The 22,168-nt window shown below is 46.1% G+C and overlaps 2 protein-coding genes across 4 annotated transcripts in view; one reads left to right on the top strand and one right to left on the bottom strand.

The window, feature by feature from the left end:
* LOC135898216 (clotting factor G beta subunit-like) overlaps positions 1 to 15,428 on the top strand; it is a 22,971-nt gene extending 7,543 nt beyond the window's left edge. Inside the window, exons 3-10 of one of the 2 annotated variants that reach the window (XM_065427065.2) lie at positions 2,983 to 3,045; positions 3,472 to 3,537; positions 3,959 to 4,243; positions 6,354 to 6,454; positions 8,518 to 8,624; positions 9,813 to 10,081; positions 12,018 to 12,190; positions 13,873 to 15,428. In XM_065427065.2, the coding sequence (XP_065283137.2) occupies positions 2,983 to 3,045; positions 3,472 to 3,537; positions 3,959 to 4,243; positions 6,354 to 6,454; positions 8,518 to 8,624; positions 9,813 to 10,081; positions 12,018 to 12,190; positions 13,873 to 14,082 (1,274 nt within the window). In that variant the 3' untranslated portion in view covers positions 14,083 to 15,428. The remainder of the gene's footprint in view (positions 1 to 2,982; positions 3,046 to 3,471; positions 3,538 to 3,958; positions 4,244 to 6,353; positions 6,455 to 8,517; positions 8,625 to 9,812; positions 10,082 to 12,017; positions 12,191 to 13,872) is intronic. The other variant, XM_070535411.1, reaches the window with a different exon arrangement.
* The window catches only part of LOC135898161 (acetylcholinesterase-1-like), a 16,856-nt gene continuing 10,078 nt past the window's right edge, over positions 15,391 to 22,168 (bottom strand). The window contains exons 7-8 of one of the 2 annotated variants that reach the window (XM_065426943.1): positions 20,157 to 20,434; positions 15,391 to 15,821 (exon numbers count right to left, since the gene is read on the bottom strand). In XM_065426943.1, the coding sequence (XP_065283015.1) occupies positions 15,686 to 15,821; positions 20,157 to 20,434 (414 nt within the window). In that variant the 3' untranslated portion in view covers positions 15,391 to 15,685. Of the gene's footprint in view, positions 15,822 to 20,156; positions 20,440 to 22,168 lie in introns of those variants that run through there. The other variant, XM_065426944.2, reaches the window with a different exon arrangement.

The following is a 22,168-nucleotide window of genomic DNA, read 5'->3' as shown; positions in this document are numbered from 1 at the left end:
ACACGTTAGGAAGATATATGTGCTTTCTGCGTGTTAGGTCGCACAAATACACATCAACGATGAAAGCCATGTACGCCTTCTGAAAATTATAATTCTCATAGATATAGTCAAGAAGTATTTTCCTGACGAAAGGTCATTTGAGAAGATAAGACATAACAGGTTTAAAAATCACACAATAATACAATTCTTCAACACAACTGCTAGTACCTTAAAGCAATGTGACTTCATGTAACGACGTAGTTTGATTACTTGTCAAAGCATGCTTTATATGCCATTGGTTTCATTTATTTCCCGGTGGCGGAATAAAGGTATATAGGATAATAAACGATGAAGCTTACGGATAAACAACCATATTAACAACTAAATTGATAAATAATATGACACAGAGATATCTCAAGAGTGCGACAGGACAGGAGAGCAAGTAGGAACAGCGTGGTATGCGTTATTGAGCAGCTGATGCACCATATGACGAATCAAAATTGATAAGGAAAATGCACAGCATTGACTAGGGACTATTATACAATGGCGCAACCGAACGTCTTTGCGTAACCAAGGGCGCTTTAACGTAAAGCTATTCCAAACTTTTCTATTCCAATTCTGCAATCAGCCCTCCGCGATTGGTCAAAAACTTCTTTGGACCACCCCCACTTCGCCTGTCTTTCACGCGACGTCACGAAAATCACCATCGCTCTCCATCTGATATGACGTGTACACACTGATTATGCAGGATTGAACCGAACAAAAGAAAAGTAGTTATTTATGATTCGACGCCTCTTCGCCATTAGCCCTCTGCTATTGGTCAAAAGTTTTCCGGCTGCACCCACTTCACCTGCCTGTCACGCGACGTCGGAACACCGCGAAAGCTCACCGCGTCAAAGTGACGCGTGCGCTTTGAAGCTACATTAATATGCTAGACAAAATTGATTCTTTTCCTGAATAGCCGCAGGCTGCCCCATTCCGAAAGGAATAAAAGATGGTTACCACCGATTGCGCAGGCACTGGCTACTCGCACCTGCCGTAGAGCATGGGTTTATTTGCGTAGAATAATACTTTTTGCATGGCTGTGTAACGCTTCGGGAAATTTCAGCACGTTTATGACTTCGCTCTGCCAACTCTTTTTTGCTGAAGACCAGATTTAGCCTTCCGCCACTCGCCGCCGCGATTTTCGACCAGACACCTCAAGCTAAGTAAGGCAAAGCAGACCAATCGCAGACGCTGGCACCACCCTCTTCATCCACTTATCTATTTTCAGTGCACTGGCTCGGCTCCATCAAAACCCTCTCCACTTGAGCGTACTCCTCGCCTTCTGGCAGCCAATTACAGACGAAAAACCGCTCAATGTAGGCAATGGCATTCATTCTGAAAGCAAAGAAAAGCAACCTCTATTAAACTAGGAGAACGTTTGATTGGGCTGTTCAGGCAACGCTGCGGGTCACCGCCCGTTGTTTTCGTTAGCGTTTACGCAAATTTGACGTCAGAAGACTGGAATAAAAGCATAGTGGAATAGTTTTACGTTATAGGACTCCAACAGGCCTCACCCTGCTTGCGCTGTTCTGTATCCCATTTTCGTTGCTTTCTATTGCTTTTGGCGTTGTTTTCTAAGCCAGGTAGTTTGCTTGAGCCTTGCCTCACTTCACTGAAGCTTCCCTCATTACCTCCTCGCCTCGTATAAGCGCCTCATAACTTTTGCCAACTGAATACATCATGTATGCCTTACTGTAGAAGGGAAGAAAAGGGGTTAACCGAGGGGCCCGATATTTATTAGTCATATCATAAGAAGCCAACAAACACTGACACTGAGGACCTTGTTCTCAGTGTCAGTGTTTGTTGGCTTCTTATGATGCTACTGTAGAAGGAGCACTCTGTAAAACTGGCGCCCTGGTACAAAACGGGTCAGAGCTATGGGATAGCTCCCAAATTCTTTCTTTTGTCAAAACTTATTGCCACGCAACCGCTCCATTAGAACTAGAGCGAAGAACTTTCCGAATCAGTCCATTACACAATAAGATTCAGCCAGTTACGCCGAATCACACAGTTAAGCGCACGTTTTCTCCAAGTTTGTGTCTGACTGCGCTTGGCTGTCCGTGCGCCCGAAGAGTACTACATACGCAGGTCGCACGTTTTATCTTGGGGGTAATCTGCGCCGGGTTCAAGCTTGCAATCCGAAATGGCTGGTCCCTTCGCGTGCGCTGTCTTCCCGCGCACCTTGTGTTATGTTTCCGCTGGTGCTTATATGGTGAAAAATATGCTTCCTTCTCAGAACGAGACGGGTTCTGGCGAAGTACCGATAAGCGACGTGCCCCTTGTTTGCTTTGTTGTTGGTGATCATGTTGTGTTTGTATCCGGGGTACATTACGACGTCCGCAGCCGCGGTAGAAGCCGCCGCTGGTGATTCTAATGCGCTTTTCTTCTTACTGTTAGAATTGGCAGAAATAAAGCGAAAGTATGAATTGAAGGCTATGCACATCGCACCAACTATGACGCAGTAAGTTTTTAGCCAAAATAAAATTTTAAGTGGAAAGGTAGAGGCCACTCAAAGAAACCTCAAATTATGTGGATAACAGAACTCTGGTAATCACATTAAGGGGGAGGGTGAGGGGAGGAGGCTTCGGCATCACCGGGAGGGAAGCCTTGCCCTCCCCCTCCTCCCGCAGAAAACTTCAGTGGGGGCTCGGATCTCGGAGACCCCCCCCCCCCCACCCTAGTCGGCGCCTATGAGAGAAGGTGCTCATAGGACATGGAAAGAACGACTGTGAACTCTTAATTATTTAGCTGTGCAGTCTCATACTAAGTAATATTAGCATGAAAATTTGTCTAGCAACTCACGCTGAACCCTAGCTCCGTTCACGTAGCAGCAAGGGCTGCGACCATTATTTTGTGAGTTGCTTAGCGACGTCACCTTTATACTTACAGATAAAAAAGTGGTACAAGAAAACGCTCTCGTCTTTGTGTCTGAGCACTGTATATTTATAACATGCGCAGCGACACTACCACCTGCGTTGCCAACAATGGATCGATTTGAAGCAGTCATCAGCGAACCACAAGGTAGCGTAAGAACGTTTGATTTCCCTATTTTACGGACGTTCTGTTCAAACGCATGTCATTACAATTGCACCATACTAAGAATAGTGTTTATCATACTGAACGAAACTGTCGATTTACCAGAGGTCTTTTACTTTGCTAATATGTTGTGCAATTGTGGTCAAAACGCAATCCGAAGGTTGACATCTCCTTTGGCTGATTTCGGAGAGAAGGGAGTTGACAGCGAAAAATGCAGGGGAACGAATTCAGCGACATTGTTTTTGCAACATATGCGTACAGTCGAGTGTCATCATGTTTCCGTCTCCTGCAATCATTGAAATCAAACAGAGCTCAGCTTCGCCATTTATTTTACCGAAAATCTTTTAAGCGTAATATCAGACACCTGTGTTACGAGGCAAACACCACTCTGTGAAACACTTTTGCTTTCAGAGCCACCCCGCTTCGCGCTAAGTAGCCAGCCGGCTGTTCCTGTCGTTTTTTCCGGATCGGCAGATGGTAAGAGTGCAAATTTTTTGTTGCCTTCGTCACACACTTGGCCCTTTGATGAACTTTACCCACTGCATGTTGGGGCAGAAAGAAGACCGTTTCTATTTGAGAATCATCCTATTTTATTGAGGACGTCGTTAGACAGAATACCCAGGTTCCCTGCAGCGCGATTCTGACAGCTTGTGAGAGTCATGTTTTTGCGTAGTCCCTCTGACGTAGACGACAGATCTATCCCTTCCAGTTAGGCTGGGTGGCAGGAGCGGCGCACGGTACGACACGCTCTTTGCCCAAGTTTATTTATGGCGCTGAATGCTTATTTATAATTGGTTGTTTGTCTATAGGGAATTTCTAAAGTCGAATGTATCAGTGTAACCTACCTTAGTACCTCTCTTCAATGTCATTTCGATATCACATGGCAACCATCGCGCAGAGCCACCGGCTGAGTGCGAGACACCCAGTGGCCAGCAGGGCGCCTGCCTGCCGCTGGAAAGCTGCATGCCATTGCGCGAACAAGTGCGCCGCAAGGAGTTCCCACCGCTGTGCGACCTGCGAGGCACCACGCCGTACGCCTGCTGCCCTGCGAGGCTCTTCCGCCAAGGCTCGCAGCACATCGATGCCGTAGAGACGACTCCTGCGCCACCTGACGACGACATGTCGAGTGCGGCCGTCAACAGCGCCATTCGCATGACGCAGATCATGCTCGAGAACAACCGGTGTACGTTTCATGTGTCCATTCTCGAAGCACGCACGTTTCAGGCACTCATTGCTGAGGCAGGAAACGTTTGTGCTCGTCTCAGAAGCACATTGAGACAATATCCTCAAAAGCGCTTAACGCGGAGTTTTCGTAACATTGGTGGACTGAGGTGATTAACTTTCGTAAAACGAGGAATGTCGCTGAAGCCAACGTTTCGACAAGAAGACTTGTCTTCTTCAGGGCAACAACCTGTTTCACTTGCAGCCACTCACAAGTAAAGCAACTTGTGAGTGGCTGCAAGTGAAACAGGTTGTTGCCCTGAAGAAGACAAGTCTTCTTGTCGAAACGTTGGCTTCAGCGACATTCCTCGTTCTACCAGCGTTAATCACTTCAAGCCTCCATCTTTCTGTGAACCTCTTTATTCTTCGGTCGGTTGTGTTTCACGTAGGGTGGATGAAGCAATGCTGACTTGGACTCTTGCTCTCCTGGTAGGGTACCTAGACCAGTAGTGGCCAAACACATATGTTAAAGCCGGAGTGACGAAGCTTTTTCGTTCGTAAGTGTTATATGCCATTGACCGCAGCTGACTTCCTTCACATGCCCAGCATCAGGATTGGTTGAGATGTGCTGTTGCGGACATTCATAGCGTAAGAGCTTTTCTGTGAATACGGGCCCTTGACTTGCATTGACGTAACTTTGTTAAGTTCCAATCGCAACTTACCATCGTCGAGGCGGCCGCTTCATCATCACGCCGATCACTACCATGAATACCAGACGCCCAAACATTCATCAATGACGAATTATCCTGCGAAGGAGATTTGTGAACACGGTCCCAAAAGGCCTAGTTTCCGAAAAAAGCCATTTAGAAGGCCCGTGAAGGAGCGGTATTTCTTGTTAGGAAAAAAAAAACGACGACTCATTGCAGGTGTGAAACGAGAAAATAACCATCTAACAAGTTATTGGTCAATTGGTCCCCACTTAATGACTTTGTAGCCGATCACTAGCATCACGTCAACTCACCAGAGAGCGGCATGCATGTGGCTCGCAAGCAGCGTTTCCGCCACGATGATCTAGGTCCTAATTTTGGTAGTTCCATCGAATACGCGCATTTCTAACGTAAATATGTGTCACATTTTATCTCTCGTGCTTGAGCACCGTCCGGTCAAATTGTCAAGGTCCACTTGGCCTACCACGATGACAGAGACCCAAAGCTGTGTGGTTCAGTGAGTTCTATGAGAAGTACGTGTGATAGTCCACCCACGGGCGTGAGTGTGGCTTCAAGTGAAGAGCGCGTCATTCATCTCGACACGCGATTGCCAGTGTATACATAGGCACACCGTAGCCCTTTGCGAATGTATCTCATAGTCTATAAGTTGATGATAGTATGCATGTCACGTTGTTTTGTTGTACGAGCTGCTCCGTTTCCGCTCCAGTATAGTGCGTTGTTGCTGTTGCTAAATGCGAGATTTCGACTTTCGTTAAACGTGGCAAGCTTTCCTTGTGTGACGCGCAACGGTCGGGCGCCATCCACTGACGCATTATGTACTGAAGAAGCGAACTCGGGACCGAATTCACAAAATTTTGTAAATGTGTTGGGCCATTGACAGGCTGCCTTCTCTTATATGTCAAGTAGCAAGATTGGCTGCAATGATATGCGCTTAGAGGCAATTCTAGCGCAGGAAATTTTTTGTGAATACGGACCCTGGCCACGTATTTACGAGAAACAACTTCTTATGCTAGAACCATTCCGAAGAGCAAAGTTCCGCCATTTGCGACGTCGGGCATATTATTTGCGAAAGCGGCCAGCCAATTGCCAAGAGCACTTACGAACGAAAAGCTTTGTAAATTTTCTGCTTGTATTTTGCCCCCTCGAAAACTAGCCTACATATGCGTCTGTTGAGGCCTGTTTTTTTGTTCAATGAAGTTTATTTTAAACTGGCGAAGAGAAACACACTCTGCGCAAAAGTCATAAGGTTAATGCGTTATGTGTAATTAACAATGCAATGGGCAATCCTTCGTTGCGGGCACAACTTCCTGGTTTACTGAATGTTCGTTGCCTGGTTCCTTTTATGAAACGTTTTTTCACTGTGTGTACCCTCGTCAAATTTTCCATTCATCTGCACATGTACAGATTGTGGCAAGACACCCGCGCAACAGTCTATGCGACCAGGGAGCTACACTCCCACCGTGCTTGGAGGCCGCTCTGTATACCTCGGAAAGTACGCTTTTGCTGTAAGTAGCCGGTGTTTGATTTAACACTAATATTCGTTACTGTCCTTCCACCAACTTATTAAACCCTCATAAAGTGTAATAAGGGAACGTAAGAGGTAAGAAATAACAGGCAGATGCAATGCACTTGTTGTAATCTAAGTAAAGCGAAGCGTTAATCGTTGAAACATTTCAATTAAACGCTACGCAGAGACACATGGTGTGAAGAAGAAGAAAAATAAACTTTATTGAAAATAACCGTCAGGCAGTTTTGGTTGGGGTGGACCCAGGTGGCTGCTCGAAGCCCTTGGACTCGGGCGCCATCTTCGGCTTGCCGGACGGCCTAGAGCTGGTCTTCCAGCACCTAACTTTTGAGGACCGCCTCCCAGCGGTGCCGACACCAACGGGGAAGGTCCCCGGCGGCCCCCGCAGCTGGGGGGGGGGCGTCGGGAAAGAGCGAGCTCGAGGCTTCCTGTATTCTGATAACGTCTGCCGTTATGAACGCGTCGCGAACGACGTCGGTTTTGGTACCGCTGTTGCCGGCACACTCCCAGAGCATATGTCGCAGCGTTGCTCTGTGTCCGCACGCTTTACACACTTCAGTCGGGTATATACGCCTGGGTAACAGCGGTGTAAGGCGCTTACTGCAAACGCGGGCTTACCCCATCCCGACACATGATGAGTGAAATTTTACTTCAAACTGCGCACAAGGAACGTACCGTTCACGTTCTTCTGCCATTCCATATGTTTTATGCTATTTTACTTCGGGGACAAGCGCACGGAACTGCTCGTGCTCTAAACCGCGTTTCGCAGAGCACATAATGCATTCGTGCCCGGCAAGAGGTTTCTCCTTGGCGCTGAAAATGCGCTTCGCTTCCATGTCACGTACGCAAATGCCACACACTCCCACAATGCGAGTTTTTGTATACTAAGTCTTACACAAGCCCTCTTCAGACCGCGCCATCGCGGCGACCCCCACCGCGCGGCCAACGTTAGCCACACAACCTCAGATTACACAGTCTCTAATCTAATCAGCTTCCATTACAGCATATTTCGAATTGGCCCAGTTTACGAATACATTGCCTCTCGAATGGACCCAGCTTTTCCATGAAAACTCTATAAATACTAATATATTAGACCATTGCGCTTTAAAAAGCACGTGAAACTCCGATTTCTCAACCTCTAATATTTGTGAGGTGTACACCGTGTATAGTGTGTAGGTCGAAAAAAAAGAACAGCAATAAAGGCTAGGTAATTCTAAAAAAAATGTTCTAGTAGTTACTTGATAAACTCCTAGTGATCAGTTACTGCACACATAGTAAGCCCTCCATTTTGGTTTTATTCAGTAGTGTTCTGAATTCTGAATAAATGCCAACTATGCAATTACGTGCGAGAAAAAAAAAACGTGTTCCCAAGAAAACATTTTCTTTTATATCGAGGAGGGCTACCTTACGGCTTCTTATTGTCTTACATCGCATACAGTACATCTCATAATTATTGCTTTGCTTAAATTCTGAAATGAAAAAAAAAACATTTGGCACACGCAGTGAGATTTCGGCGGCGAAGCTTTGTAATATCTCTTATCCAAGCAACCAAAGTCTCTTTCAAACATCCCGACCGCTTACGACAACTATGAGAAGCACAGTAAGACTGTCCATCCTTATTGAAACGTTCCGTACATTTCCGTGTAACTTTGACGAAATATATACGTATTACGTATAAATTCCGCGGCACTTCCATATTGGTCGTACGGAAAACACGTGGAAGTATAAGAATGCATATGCGACGGTTCAAGAGGGCTGACCAGCCTGGGTAGTAAAATTGTATAATTGTGCTTCACAGGGAGAAGCTCTGTATATGGAGTCATATGAGTAAAATAAACATTTCTCTCTATCAGACATCACCTGGTTGCTTTGACTAGCTCTGACAAAAACAACGACCCTGTTAGGTCCAATGCCTGTCTCGCTTCTACAGCGGGGTAAAAAATGAATTGGAATCATCCGAGGGTAACTCTTGCTTATGCCATCGAATGGGTCCCGCCTCCATAAAAGAAAAAAAACACAGCATTTGCACGCGTTCCTTTTCAGGTGGCCATATTTCGAGATGAAGTGAAAATTCTGAACTACTGGTGCGGCGGCACGCTGATAACTTCCCGGGTCGTCCTCTCTGCTGCCCATTGCTTCGTATATTCACTGTGAGTATGCGGCAGTGAGCATTCAAACTGGTGAATTTTTAAATGTCCAGCACTTATACAATGGCTAGTCTTTGAACTTCCGCTTTTTGTTCAGATCTGGTCTGGAGGAAACACAAGAGGTGAGCATCCGTGCCTCACAGAGTTCTAAATATAAGTGCTCGCTGTGTACGTATCTGAAACAACGTTATGTTTAGAATTGCATTGTTCCAAAGGCAATGCGCATCACAAGGTCAAGCGGCGCCTTGCGCGCACCAAACCCTCAAATCCAGCCCACATTAACGATTTACTTACTGATCAACAACAACAACAACAACAACAACAACAACAACAACAACAACAACAACAACAACAACAACAACAACAACAACAACAAACCTTCACAGTACGGTTAATAATGTGTAACGCATCTCGGAGTTACTCTGCTAAGATACGAATACTACGGGAATATTGTGAACAGTGAATAACAGTGGATGGGGATAGCGCAAAGAGACACACTCTTAGTGACTGATAATTCGTATATCAGGCTGCATTTTGTATTTTGGTATTAGATGCGTCTCCAAGTCGCGTTAGAGTGTCAAATGCCTCTCTTGTTGCTGGCGCTGCCCAAATTTCCAGTAAACGCGGTGTTGTGTCACTAATCACAATTTTCTTTGAAACGATTTTTTGATTACGGACCGTGCTACCCAAACATTTTTAAGGATACATGAACCTCAACTGATATGGTTCTCTTGAATTCTTCTTTCTCAGTCGGCTACATTGTTTCCTTCTTTTTTATTTCGCGTGGAGTGTCTTGGTTTTGAAATCCCGCAAGTGATTTGCGCATGCGATTCCTGGTCATATAAATATGCACGTTTGTGGTGTCATCGAAGTAAGAACTGGTACACTGTGAATAGCAGTTATATTGCGATAACGTCATACTATCAATGTATAATTAATATACCCTATATGCGGTATATAACAATTGGTAACTGTATATCGTATGTGGCTGCTCAGAGCGACGCGCATCTCCATATTTTTTTAAAAACTCCATTGTGTTGCACTTTGAGAGCTAATATGTGGTATTATAAACAGCACTCCACATATAAACAACACTGTCCGCGCCATTCGCTGGGGACACGCTAAATTTGGAGGCGCCTCCGTATACCTGCGAGCTGGCTGTCTTGCTCAATGAATGCCACACTGTCGCAGGGGCGACACCAAGTACATCGCACGAGTGGGCGGCGTCAACATATCGGACGTGAGCAACACCACGTTCGTGCAGAGAAACGTGGCGTCGGTGCACCTGCACCCGGAGTACAACGACCGGCACCACTACAACGACGTCGCCCTGCTGCTGCTCGATTTGCCCGCGCGACAGCGAGGCGTGCCTCAGCCGTTCGCTTGCTTGCCGGACGCCGACTCGGCCGCGACAGTGCACGGAATAGCCACCGTGCTGGGCTGGGGACACAACGACTTCGGTGAGTTCGCGAGGGCGTATATACAGTAGTGAGCAGCGTGGGAGGGAACACGGAAGTCTGTTTTCGAGCAGCCGTTACTGTACCTGTACGCGTATTCGAACCTGACGCACGAACGTGTAGCTTCCCTCCCCCATTGAACGCCTCGGACCAAATTCACAAACTTTTCATTAGCGAGAACAGTTTGGCCTTGGCTGGCTGCGCCTTCGATGTTCAGCATATATGTATTGGCTGCCATTTCCTCTTACGGACATGCGGCGTTCTGCAAATTCCCCTGCCTGAAAGCGACCACCAGCGTCCGTATTCACAAAAAAATCTCTTATGCTAGAGTTGTTTGTAAAAACAAATCCAGCTAATTTTGATGCTGAACGTGTTATTAGTAAAAGCGGCCTGCAAATGGCAAATATAACTTACGAATTTGCGCTTTGCAGTTTTACTCCATATTATGTTACTAGCTACCACGGCTCGGATAATGAGCAGTTTGGACAATAACAATTCTCTCTTATACGAATAATTATAGCGTAAAAACGTATTGTGAACAGGGGCCTCGTCTCTATGGAACATGTTCATATTCGGCGTACATGCATGGTGCGATGCGCTGCACCCTCTCAAATGCATATTTGAGTGTCCCTTCTTCAGCGAAGCTGTTATTGCGACTAGAAGCGCGTGATAGCAGTGCAAGCTCGAAAGGTCGGGACGTGGTGGGAAGGAGGTGGAAGAAATGCAACAGTAACAAGTTATTTGCAGGGTATGGTCACCTGCAATCGCACACCATTTAAATAGTTGCACTTAAAAAGGCATTATGCGCAAAAAGACGTGAATGTAGGATGCGCAAACGGATTTCGTAAACGATACTTTAATACCGTCTTTTAGAAGAGGGAACACTTCCAAGGACGTCACCAAAGAAGCATTAGCGGCACGTCAAGAGACTCGCACCATAATTGGCGGCATTGAGGAAAGACGAAATTTTCCCTATGGTCGCCGAACCAAAGAACGAAGAAGGTCCCGTCGTAGACAGAGAGAAATATAAAACTTTGCATTCGTAACTCCTTTCAAAGTCACTTAATTCTTCACAAAAGCACTCTGACGACATCGTCCACGGCACTACCGTCGCGTGTCCCGGAAGCCAAGCGGCAAAGGGGTGGATGCTTGGCCTTGCGAAAAGCATCGCTCGGTCTAGCAAACCACGTTTACTTGATAGTAACACGCCCCGAATTGCACAGCACAAGATTTTCGCGGGCAGAAATAGAAAGTGCAATGTCCTCCATTTGAACCCGCCCCCAATATTCATAGTTGAAGAAATTGAAACTCCTTTGAATGTTTAGTTTTTAAGGTAAGGGTGGGAGTAATGGCGATTTGCTCCCACTAAAGCAAAAAAAAAAAAAAAACAACAAGAAAACTATTGTTTGTGGGCTACAGTGGATTGGGCATATGTTCGCTGTCATGGACCTTTTTTTTGTCCCTATCAAATCTATCTATCTATCTATCTATCTATCTATCTATCTATCTATCTATCTATCTATCTATCTATCTATCTATCTATCTATCTATCTATCTATCTATCTATCTATCTATCTATCTATCTATCTATCTATATATATATATATATATATATATATATATATATATATATATATATATATATATACCGGAACGTCAGTGCCATATACTGTGCCTATTCAACGTACGTCGTACTCTCTTTCTTCATTTTACTACCGGGGCCAGCGGGATTGCCTCAAGGCACATATATATATATATATATATATATATATATATATATATATATATATATATATATATATATATATATGGGGGGTACAGACTCTCCATAGGAGCTATATTAACGCGAGCAGTGACCGGGAAAATATTTTAAACCGACGGTACTTCAGTTGACGCCTGCAGAAATCACCGTTACAACGACAGTGATTTACTTACTCAGGTGGCACCCTACAGACTGTCCTCCAAGAAGCGCAGGTTCCCCTTGTGGACAACGCCGCATGCGACCGCGCGTACCACTCTTTGGATAGCTACGACCGCAAGTTTCCGCACGGCGTCAACGAGCACTTTGTCTGCGCCGGAAACATTACGGACGGTGGCGTAGACGCCTGCCAGGTGAGGCGACGTGCACGTTTTTGGATTGCGCTTTTTTTCAAACGACGCGAAATATTTGTTCGTAAGAACTGCCACGATTAGCGATGTACATTATTTGGACCCTAATCAGAAGCGCTACATAAGTTTTGCCCGCTGGATTCCTTCTAAATTCTGACCATATTTTCTGGACAAGAAGCAAATGCGTGGGAATCAGCACACTCGAAACTTCTCGACAGCTTCCATCACATTCTCAAAACAAAGATGCTATCGGTCTTTCGGAGTAAGTAGAACTGCAAGCAGCGGTGAATACACGTACCGCGAAACACGAAATGCTTGATGTTTAAGGTATTCACATCCACTGCAAATGTGTGATCACTTGCACCTCTTCAATTGAGACATTGGTAAATGTTTAGCGTCCCATAGAACTACATAAATACGCCGAGGGACGCCGACGAACCGGCTGTGGAAGAAGACGACGACGAACGCGCAAGCAGTGGCACGAGCGCATTCAACATTTCAGCGCAACGCCGAAGCCACTAAGCAACCACGGCTGGTGCCTAATAGGTGCGCCCTAAAAGATGATCTTTGACATATAAACCAACACCGTTACACTTCTTATGCAAACTCCTTACTGTTAGCGCCACAGCTGTCCTTCGTACTTGCGTGTTCAAGTGAATGTCCAACTGATAAAAATGAGAATGCCATATATTCTAGCTGACAATGAATAAAGGTTTTATTTCTGATATAGGCGCCTATGCAATTGTGCCCGTAGCTCATTCGAAGTCATATATGCTAAACCCTAATTGTACAGTGCCCGCGAGACAAAAGGGGCTGCTGTTGGGAGGCCGCGTTTAGTGCATGAAGCTTTCATTGTGACGTCTCAACGTATTCACTCTGTAGACTAAAGGCATTGCGGCACGCGTGTGTTAATGAGATTAGCATTGTTAGCCTACTTCCCCCGCTACAGGCAGCAAACAGGAAAGCCGTCAGTTATACGGTTTGTCGCTACGTTTCTTCAGTGCTAATCGAATTACCATCGATGCTCATTTCATGAGAAGCCAACAAACACTGACACCAAGGACAACATAGGGGAAATTACTTGTGCTTAATAAATGAAATGATGTAACGACAAATAAATGTAAATTAAAGTGGTTGAAAAAACAACTTGCCGCAGGTGGGAACAACACCGTTACACAAGAACGGTGGGAGAACCATCTCACAATCAGAACCATCTCACCATCTCAAGCAGAACCATCTCACAATGACCAACGAAACATTGTGAGATGTGTTCTGCTGAATCTTTTCTAATTGGTAAACGATTAACTGACATCCGACAGATGCTACGATGCGCGTGACGTCATGGGTAGCTGGTTTTGCAGTCTCCTGGCAGTTGGTTTTTGCACGCTGTCTGTCTTACCACAGTTCTCTTCACGGTGAAGCTGATAGCAGTTCCAGACATGTATCCTACCTATCTAACTGATCTCTCGGTGCTTTTGAATGCCACTTTTCTTTCCCATTCCGCAACCTATCTTAATTGTGCTGTGAGTTATCTTCTGTTGGCAGTTATCTATTCACCGTTGCTTTAGTTGTCGATTCCTGCTAATAAACCTTGTAATGGGAGGCAGTAAGTGAAAATAAATAAATAAATAAATAAATAAATAAATAAATAAATAAATAAATAAATAAATAAATATTGCTCGCAGCAAGACTCTGGGGGCCCGCTGGTCGTGAACGTGGATCGTGACGGCGGAACCTACTACGAACTCGTCGGCGTCGTGTCCTTCGGTGTCGGCTGCGGCTCGGCAGCCTTCCCAGGGGTGTATGCCAGCGTGTCGCATTTCATGCCCTGGATTCTCAATGCGACGGCCAACATCGTTCCCGAGGAAGCGTACGACCGCACCAATTTCATCTGAGCGCTATACAATGGCGTCTCATCATCTGAAAGACATTGCTCAAGCAGGATCTTGTTTTTGGCAAGTTGGCCATCCGTGTCGAAGGGCAACACGTAGCGCGAGATAGTGAGGACAGCAGCATATGTAGTGTACCTTCCGTGAAATACGAAATAGAGTCGTAGGACGTAGAGTAACAGAATAATGGAACTACCAATTAGAGATGGCAGTTGGTAGTCGAGGCCAGCTCTTACTCAATGTTCAAGTCCTCGTCGTTTTACGCCACTTATTGCCATTCGACGTAAAAGACATTTATCCTGCGCCTGATGGCACAGAACGCGCCTGCAGGTGTCACAGGCAGGTTTTGCTGGTTGAGCGAATTCAAGGCTGTAGCGTTTGTCGGTTTCACCTGATGCACTGGAACTATTGAGGAACCAAACTGAGCTGCCGCTCCACCCGGTGTGACCCAAGTGCCCAGGCCTGGCTTCACCTATCACTGGCGCGCGTTGAACGGTTTACGCCTTCGTACCACGGGGCATGAAATATGTTTTGTTGCGAGTTCATACGAGCAAGTTCACTTCTCTTTTCGTTCTGTTTGTGTCTAGTGCTTCCGTTTTCAAGATGAAATACGAACTAACGTGCCAATGTATACCCTGCTTTAGGCTGAGGTGCTAGCTGTCACTGTATACAGCATAAAACAGAACCAAGTGATGAAATAGGCACGTGTTACATTTTGCACGCACGTGTGTTCAAGGAACGTTCTCTTTAGCTCATCCTTCCAGTCCGTCATACTCTGTGCAGGGTAACCTACCGGACGCTGTTAATGCTAACCACCCCTACACAATTCTCTACATGTTATTCTCTCTGATTTGCCGCTACCGTGGCAATTAAATTATTATGTTGACGATTCCAATGATGATTCCAGTAGCAAAAAGGCGTCGTTTTATTAGCGCCACCAGGGGAGGTTTTTTTTGTCTTTGCGTATTAAAATATTTTAGCGATAAGTTCCTACGCCACCTTACGAGCCCTGTTCTGCCTGCTGTAACGGCCTCGATTTGTTCGCATTGATTGTGACGGATCGCACAGTTTCATAGGTAGTGTTGTTCAGTCTGTGCTGTAAAAAAGTTAATAGAATGCAGCAAACGAAAAACACTACAAATAGTACACACAAAGCAGGCTGCGCGAGGAAGCTTGCGAGCATAAACGTATGTCATGAAGGAAGTGAACATTAGTGCTCCTTTCACCCAAGTTCTTTCTACTTCCGAGCTGGTAAAATTTTCAAGCCACATTTCTGGCTTTTAGTGCCGGTCCGTTTCCATGTATTATCATGCAAACAAATAAATAAATACTTTAATTTACTCTTTCCCATACTAAGCCCACGTAAAACCTCATTTCTTTAGCCATGTTTGCTCCTATTGGTATGTGGCTATTGTTGGGACCTGAACTCATGACCTTGTGCTCTTGTTCAGAATTGTAATGTTTGTAGAAACAGTACGCATTCTCAGGTTGTAAACGTGTTGAGTGATGTTAGTGTACACTCGGAAAACACACGCACATGGACACATCAAGAGCGTTCTGCCGATCACCGCCCTCTCTACGCATCTTCACTATTGCTTGATTTGATGCGTCATTGCACGTCAACTTCCTTTAGAAACTCGCAGTATTCCTTACGACTGTCCAATATGTCGTCATCCTTTTTCCTTGCGCGGCCTATGCGGAAAGTAAACCGGCCTAAGATGAGCCCATTGATGTCAGGGATACTCCTGCGGATAGAAAGACGAGTCACTGTTATAGTGCTTGCAAACGCACATGAACGGAATTATTACACACGCACATGAAAATAGGCGTTAATCCGGATGATACCACACATTTGTTAGTACATTGTTTTGTCATCGTTACTGTCGTTCCGTTTCAGTGCCGTTTTCCTGTTTTAGTATAGAACTGTGTCGCGATGTCTTTCACATACATGGCGTGAATGCTCCTCAAGTTCCCTTTTGATTTGTTTGTCTTGCAGACCGAGTTTTGAGTCTTGCATATGTCCACGTGCTAGCAAGGCTTATTCTTCACCTGGGAGCCAAATTCACAAAACGTTTCGTCAGTAAGAGCTGTTTGTCGGTGGTAGGGCGCCTTCGCAAATAATATGTCAAACTGGTTGCATGAATTTGCTTTTAAGTAATGCTTTAGCGTGGCAACTTTTTTGAGTACGGGTAATGAACTTTTATTTTTACAACATAAGCCTGATATGCGAAAAAATTAAGAAATTCACGAAAATTCTCCAGCCGGAAATAGAACGCGGTCTAATTCCGAGTCAATTGAAAATCATATAGTAGTATTCTGATTTTGCTTTATGACTCCTTTATAAATGTTTACGTTATATACCATGTCTCTCGTCCTCTGGTAAATTACAGTTGTATTTGTTTACCCTGCAATGTTCTGCAGGATATTTGCTGAGGTGCTTGCAAAAAGCAGGAACGCAGGTTTGCTGCAAAATGGCACCTTGTCGTATTTTGTCGCATATCTCTTGTACTTATATACTTTTTACAGCACCATACCCATGGACGCCGCCATATTTGGTCACATGACAGTGCCCGTCATCGAGCATCTTTAGATCAGCGTTTGTTCGGATGGCCATGGCGGCTGCAGGCACCGCTCAGATAGCCGCTTTTAACGCGACAGCGTTAAGGAGCCCGTGTCGCAGGAAATCCGGCGTCGGACGTCGTTTCGGCAAAAACATTTTCGAACCCCGCATACCCAGGTCTTCCACGTGACGCGAAGAAATGACTGAACTAATTGAATTTCTCAAGGTAAAATAAGTAGAACAATCGTAAACTATACGACTTACGCACAACCTACAGACATGATAGCTGTCCGATTGTAATTTGAATATACGAGAAAACATAATTCGGTCACGCGAAAACTCAAAACAAACCCTTTTCCAGTCTTTCTACAATGCGTAGACAGGAGACGGCGGCCGCCATTTGCGCACGCCGGCGCGTAAAAATCTCGGAGTCCAAGGACGGCGTGCCTCTTCCTTGAAACACTTCCAGATGGCGCTCGCCTCCACCGCATCGCGGCCAATACAAGAGGCCGCGTTTCTACCAGAAAGCCCGCCTTCGTGCATAGCGTTCGCCACGAGCGTTTCCCGGTAAACCTTGAGGTTACATGCGCTGCAGCTGCCGTGAAGCGTGAGAAGCAGTCAGGGATCTTTGAATGCTACGCGTTCCACTCTTTAAGCGAAGCTTAAGCGTCCTCCAAATTTTTTCCGCCGCTGTGGTGCGCAGTCAGCTGGTAGAGCTTTGGTTAAAGCTGCAGAGTGTTATGCGTTCCGTCTGCATTGCTATCTCATTGCGTGCAAGCTTACTGGTAGAAGAAGACGAATGTAGCAGCGTGATGTTTGCTTTTACCCTTTTCATCCGAATTTACAGCGTTAGGTTTGTAAGTCTTACGGCAGTGTGAATGTTGTCGTTAACATTACATGCGCAACAGATTTGTTTGTGAACATAGGTAATTGTGCGCGGGTAGAAAATGCCTGTTTGCGACCTGCTCAGACCACGGCGGTTGGTTCCAACAGCGTCATTATGATTGCTAGCGCTGGTCAAATAACCCAATTTCATAAAGATTTTCTGAATATTTACAGCGCAGATGAAAATGCAGTCGCGTACGCGTAGATAAAGGAATTGTTGCAGTTTCGCCCGAAAGGCGAAGCATCGATTGCGACGGCAATTTAGCAGACAGCCACACCAAGTAACGATAATACTTTAATAGGTCGTTTCGACTTGCAAACAGTCGTTTGCTAACTAAATTAACAAGCATGGTGTCAGCGCGCACAGCAAACATGAACACATCATACTCGCTGACCGCGGACATTCGCTGTCAAAACGCTGGCATTAGGAAACGCGGCAGCAGCAGCGAGCGAAGTGACCTTCGTGCTGTCCTTCGCTTCAACGGAAACTGAGCGCCGAGAACACACAGTACGCACGGAGCAACATACGAGCCGCCGATGCACCTATACTCTGCCGACAACGCAGATACGGCCGCGCGACCGCGCGCAGCCGCCATATGCGCAGTTAAAGCCGGAGTAGAACGCCGCCCCCTCCACCCATGTGCCTGGCAACGTTGGGGGCCTCGCGCGCGACGGCAGTCGGGGCGCTTCCTTCCTGCGTTCCTCCCTTTCGCGCAGTCGAGAATGAGCCGCGATTGTTGGTTCCCATCGCACGCTTTCACTCGCACATACCGCGCAGGGCGCGCGGCGGCGGTGTTATCGCCCTCGGACTTTATACCGAACATCACGGCGACGGCGACGGCAGAAATGCGCCTGGATTGTCCACGTAATCGCCATCGCACAAGAATGGTGCAAGTGGTCGAGCGGTCGCTCGCCTGTTGTTGGATTCGTAGCGCGGCGAGAAAACTTGCGGTGCCCGCCTATTATAACACGTGTGACTTCGCTGCAGTAGAAAGACTTCCCCGTGCTTCAGTCAGTCGAGTACGTAGCGTTTACTTGCATGCTTATCGAAGTTAAGCGTTTCGGGATATTTCGTGTCAGGCGCGGTGCCATAACGCTGCGTTGTTGCTGAAGGCGCTCATTTTCGGCAACCGGATATTTTTAGCGCTGGCGGTTGAGCTTGTGCTCGCCTGTGGTAAGGGTTTCATGACGAATAGTCGTAAATATGGCCACTCATTGTGCAGCTGAGGAGGACAAAGCTCGCGCACAGTCTCATCTCGCTCCTTCAAGTCTTTGACGCAGTTTTTTTGCAGTTCACGGCAGAGCACGTGTTCCTTCTATTCTGGACATTTTAAATAAGTAATGCCGTGGTATTAGGCGATCCCCAACCTCTCGCTAAAACGTTACTACAGATACAGGTGGCGGCTGATGCCTGCTTGCTCTCAAGTAAGGCCTTCAATGGTGGCGCGTCTGCGGCGGCCCCTAGTGCGTGGTGCGCAGGCTACTCGCTGTCAAAGGTCCTTTTTTTGCGTTGTTGTTTTCAGTGACAAGATTACAGTAATATGAAGTGCTCGTCGTTAGCCGGCGCCTTTGCTGTCATTGTCTCTCGTGTGGATCAGCGTTGTATCGAACTAGTTTCTCTTGTGCAAGAACAGCATTGCCAGGCCCTAAGAACAGCACTCGAAAAAGTTCTCGTACACGCAATAGTAGTCCACGATGGGCCATCGTTACGACAATCGTCTCGTTATCAAGTATAGCGTTTTCATAATAGGTGGGAGCCGGAGCGCTGGCCAATGAGAAGCCCCTTTTACGTTAGAGAAGTTTTTTTTTAAATACGGGCTCGGGGGCTCAATTTGGCCGATTTTTTCGTTCGTAAGTACAGCTCGTCATTAACCAGTCGCCTTCAATAATAATTTGTCTAACATAACGATCGACTGGTATCTACTGTTCTAAAGAATCTAGAGTATAAAGACTTTCATAAATAAGAAGGATGATTCGCAATTCTTTCGTAAAAGCCTTCCGTGATCGACCATCATGTCAAAATTGGTGAATGATGTAATAGCAAGCACGGTGATTATACGTCGTAGCCTGCAGTGACGCCAGAAACTCTGGAACCAAATTTTATTGACAAAACAACAATATGAATGGGGTCTTTGTTACAGAAGGTGGCACGATCATCCACTCTTAAGAGAAATTAATCATCATTATTCAAGCACCGGTGCAGCGTAAATGTGAGAATGATTACCTGTAAATAGGCCTAGTATCAGCTACTTATTGCCGATCAGCTAGATGAAGCGTTGACGTTCTATCAGAATGAGCATTAATAAGATGCTCTTGTCAGGAGCAGATGACCCGGTATCATGTGGATCAGTATCAATGGGAACAGGCGATTTTCATTCAAGAGTGTAACACGCGTTTCTTTTCCCACCTACATCAAGAAAATTCAGAATAAACACCACCTTGCCCTCAGAGCTACACAGCAAGTTTCAGCAGTGCGATCTGGGGCTTCAGTGCTGCTTTGTTTGAGGGCCGAATGGGATCACCCTTTCACACATATGGTGGTGTGTCCTGTACACGCCCAATTTCTTCCACGCGGTGAGTGAATGCACGTGTGTATACACATTAGGGCCAAAGCAATATGTTCGTCAGGACGCACCCTGTCCTGGCGAAGCTCGTCCAAAGGTTGATGACTTGCTCACTAGCGGGCCGCATGCTGTCGTGCTCAAGCGGTCGTAGGAAGGGCTTTCCGAACAACAGCCGCAGCATGTCGCCCGCCTTGACCGCCGGACCAGTGGCCGTGGATGAGATGAGGTAGCGGAAGATGCGATTTTCGCCCTTCGAGTCCAGAATTTGACTGAATTCACGAACGGGGCACGCTACCAGCAAGTCCTCGAGCATCCGGTGTAACACCTCCGTCGCCTCCCAGCTGTACTCCTGCACTAGCCGAGTGCGGTGCCGCAAGACTCGTTTACGCTGTATTGGAAAGACAGTGAGCTGGCGAAATCGCTTAATCACGTACTATATATGCTCTGTCACACACTGCGCAGTATAGTGCAGCCAAAGGCTGCATGTCAGTAAACCAATAACAAGAGCCTGGCAGGAGCGCTCATCCATTGTGAGCTACTAGTCCTTCCGCGAAACTTGCGTTCAGTAGGCGTCGTGCGATCTAAATCGATTAGTGGAGGAGTCTTTGTTCCGTTCTTTTACCTGACTGGCTGACAGGATTCATTGCTTTCGCTTTATGCACTGAGTAGGTGAGACGGAATATAGGGCAGATCACGGACACGAGGACAGGACAGTATTAATTAGCGCTTACCGCGACAAGCTCGTTATACTATAAAGAGAAGGTAAAGCTCGATAAGTTTGCTACTGGTGCATGGTTAAAACTACCATCGTGACGAAAACGAAGACAACGCGTTGTGTCACTCGCCCTCGTCTTCGCCACGGTGTTAGCTATAAGCACTAACCTCATTACTTTTGAGGAACGGAAGAGGCCTCCTCTGCTGTTGCAACAAAGGTCGATGCCACTGCACGCATTGAGGCCCGATCATTGTCCATTGTATGAGGGTGGGACACATGTAGCAGCCATGCGTGCTTAAGAACTTACTGTCATGAGCACTATGAAAGGGATCACGCGAGCGTGTGGCGGATTGCCTCGTACGGTGTAGACCACGATGCGCTGTGCCCGAAATGGAAAATAGGCAAATATCAGCGCAGTTCTCACGGCTGCAGGTGTCCTCCAGTATCTTCACATTTGCTTCGATCAATTTCCCGCTTGGTAAAATTTCAGCTAACGTTTTCCGAACGCTCATGTTTATGTCCATACAGATGACAACCTCATTAGTGATGGAAGACCAATCCATCAACATCGAAGCATGCAAGATATTGGTGGACTGGCCTTACTTCGCCGAGCATGTAAACCGATACTGAAGCGACTGAAGCGTGATAGCGTAGTGCAGCGCGCTTCATCCTTTGCAGCCAACCAAAATATTTGCCTGCAATAGATGCCATAGATGCCGTAAACGGACAGGATAGCAGTGATCTCTCCCTTCACCTTTAATCTTGGCAGTTGTGCGTATTTATTGGTACGCAGAAGGAGGCTATCAAACGATACGTGTTTTCTCTAGTAAAGCTCACGGTATAATACAAGTTTCGAAAAGAAAAGTGAGGACATGGTATATTAAATTCTGTCACGCACTACATTTACAGCTGACCGACGACAATCACGAACAGGAATGACGACAACCGTAACGATAATAACGATGTTGACGGATCGACAAATATACGAAGACCACGACACGACGGCTACTTCTGGCCAAGGACAAATAATTGTGATAGACATGTAAATTCGTTTTATAAGCTTGTTTATTCGCAGTCGTGTGATCACTGCTTGCCCGACTTTAAAAGACAAGTTCCAAGAAAAAATGGTAAGAACATTTTGTTCGAGTAATTCTATTCGAGTGAAATATTGACGTTAGTATCAGTTCAGGTTTCGTGTAAGCAAAACCTATTCAAGTCCTGCGTCAGCCTTGCGTTTTCAAAGTGATAAGCGCCACATTTTAATTATATTTGCCACTAAACGGCCGCTTGTAATTTCACGCTGCCTTCATACGAACATATGTGCTGTGCATACGAACCAGCGACCTGTATTGGCAAAAAACGTTGTTA

The sequence above is a fragment of the Dermacentor albipictus genome, chromosome 3 (assembly GCF_038994185.2).
Source record: "Dermacentor albipictus isolate Rhodes 1998 colony chromosome 3, USDA_Dalb.pri_finalv2, whole genome shotgun sequence".
Taxonomy (NCBI): Eukaryota; Metazoa; Arthropoda; class Arachnida; order Ixodida; family Ixodidae; genus Dermacentor; species Dermacentor albipictus.
The sequence above is the reverse complement of the archived record's forward strand: the minus strand, read 5'-3'. Positions and strand labels throughout refer to the sequence as shown.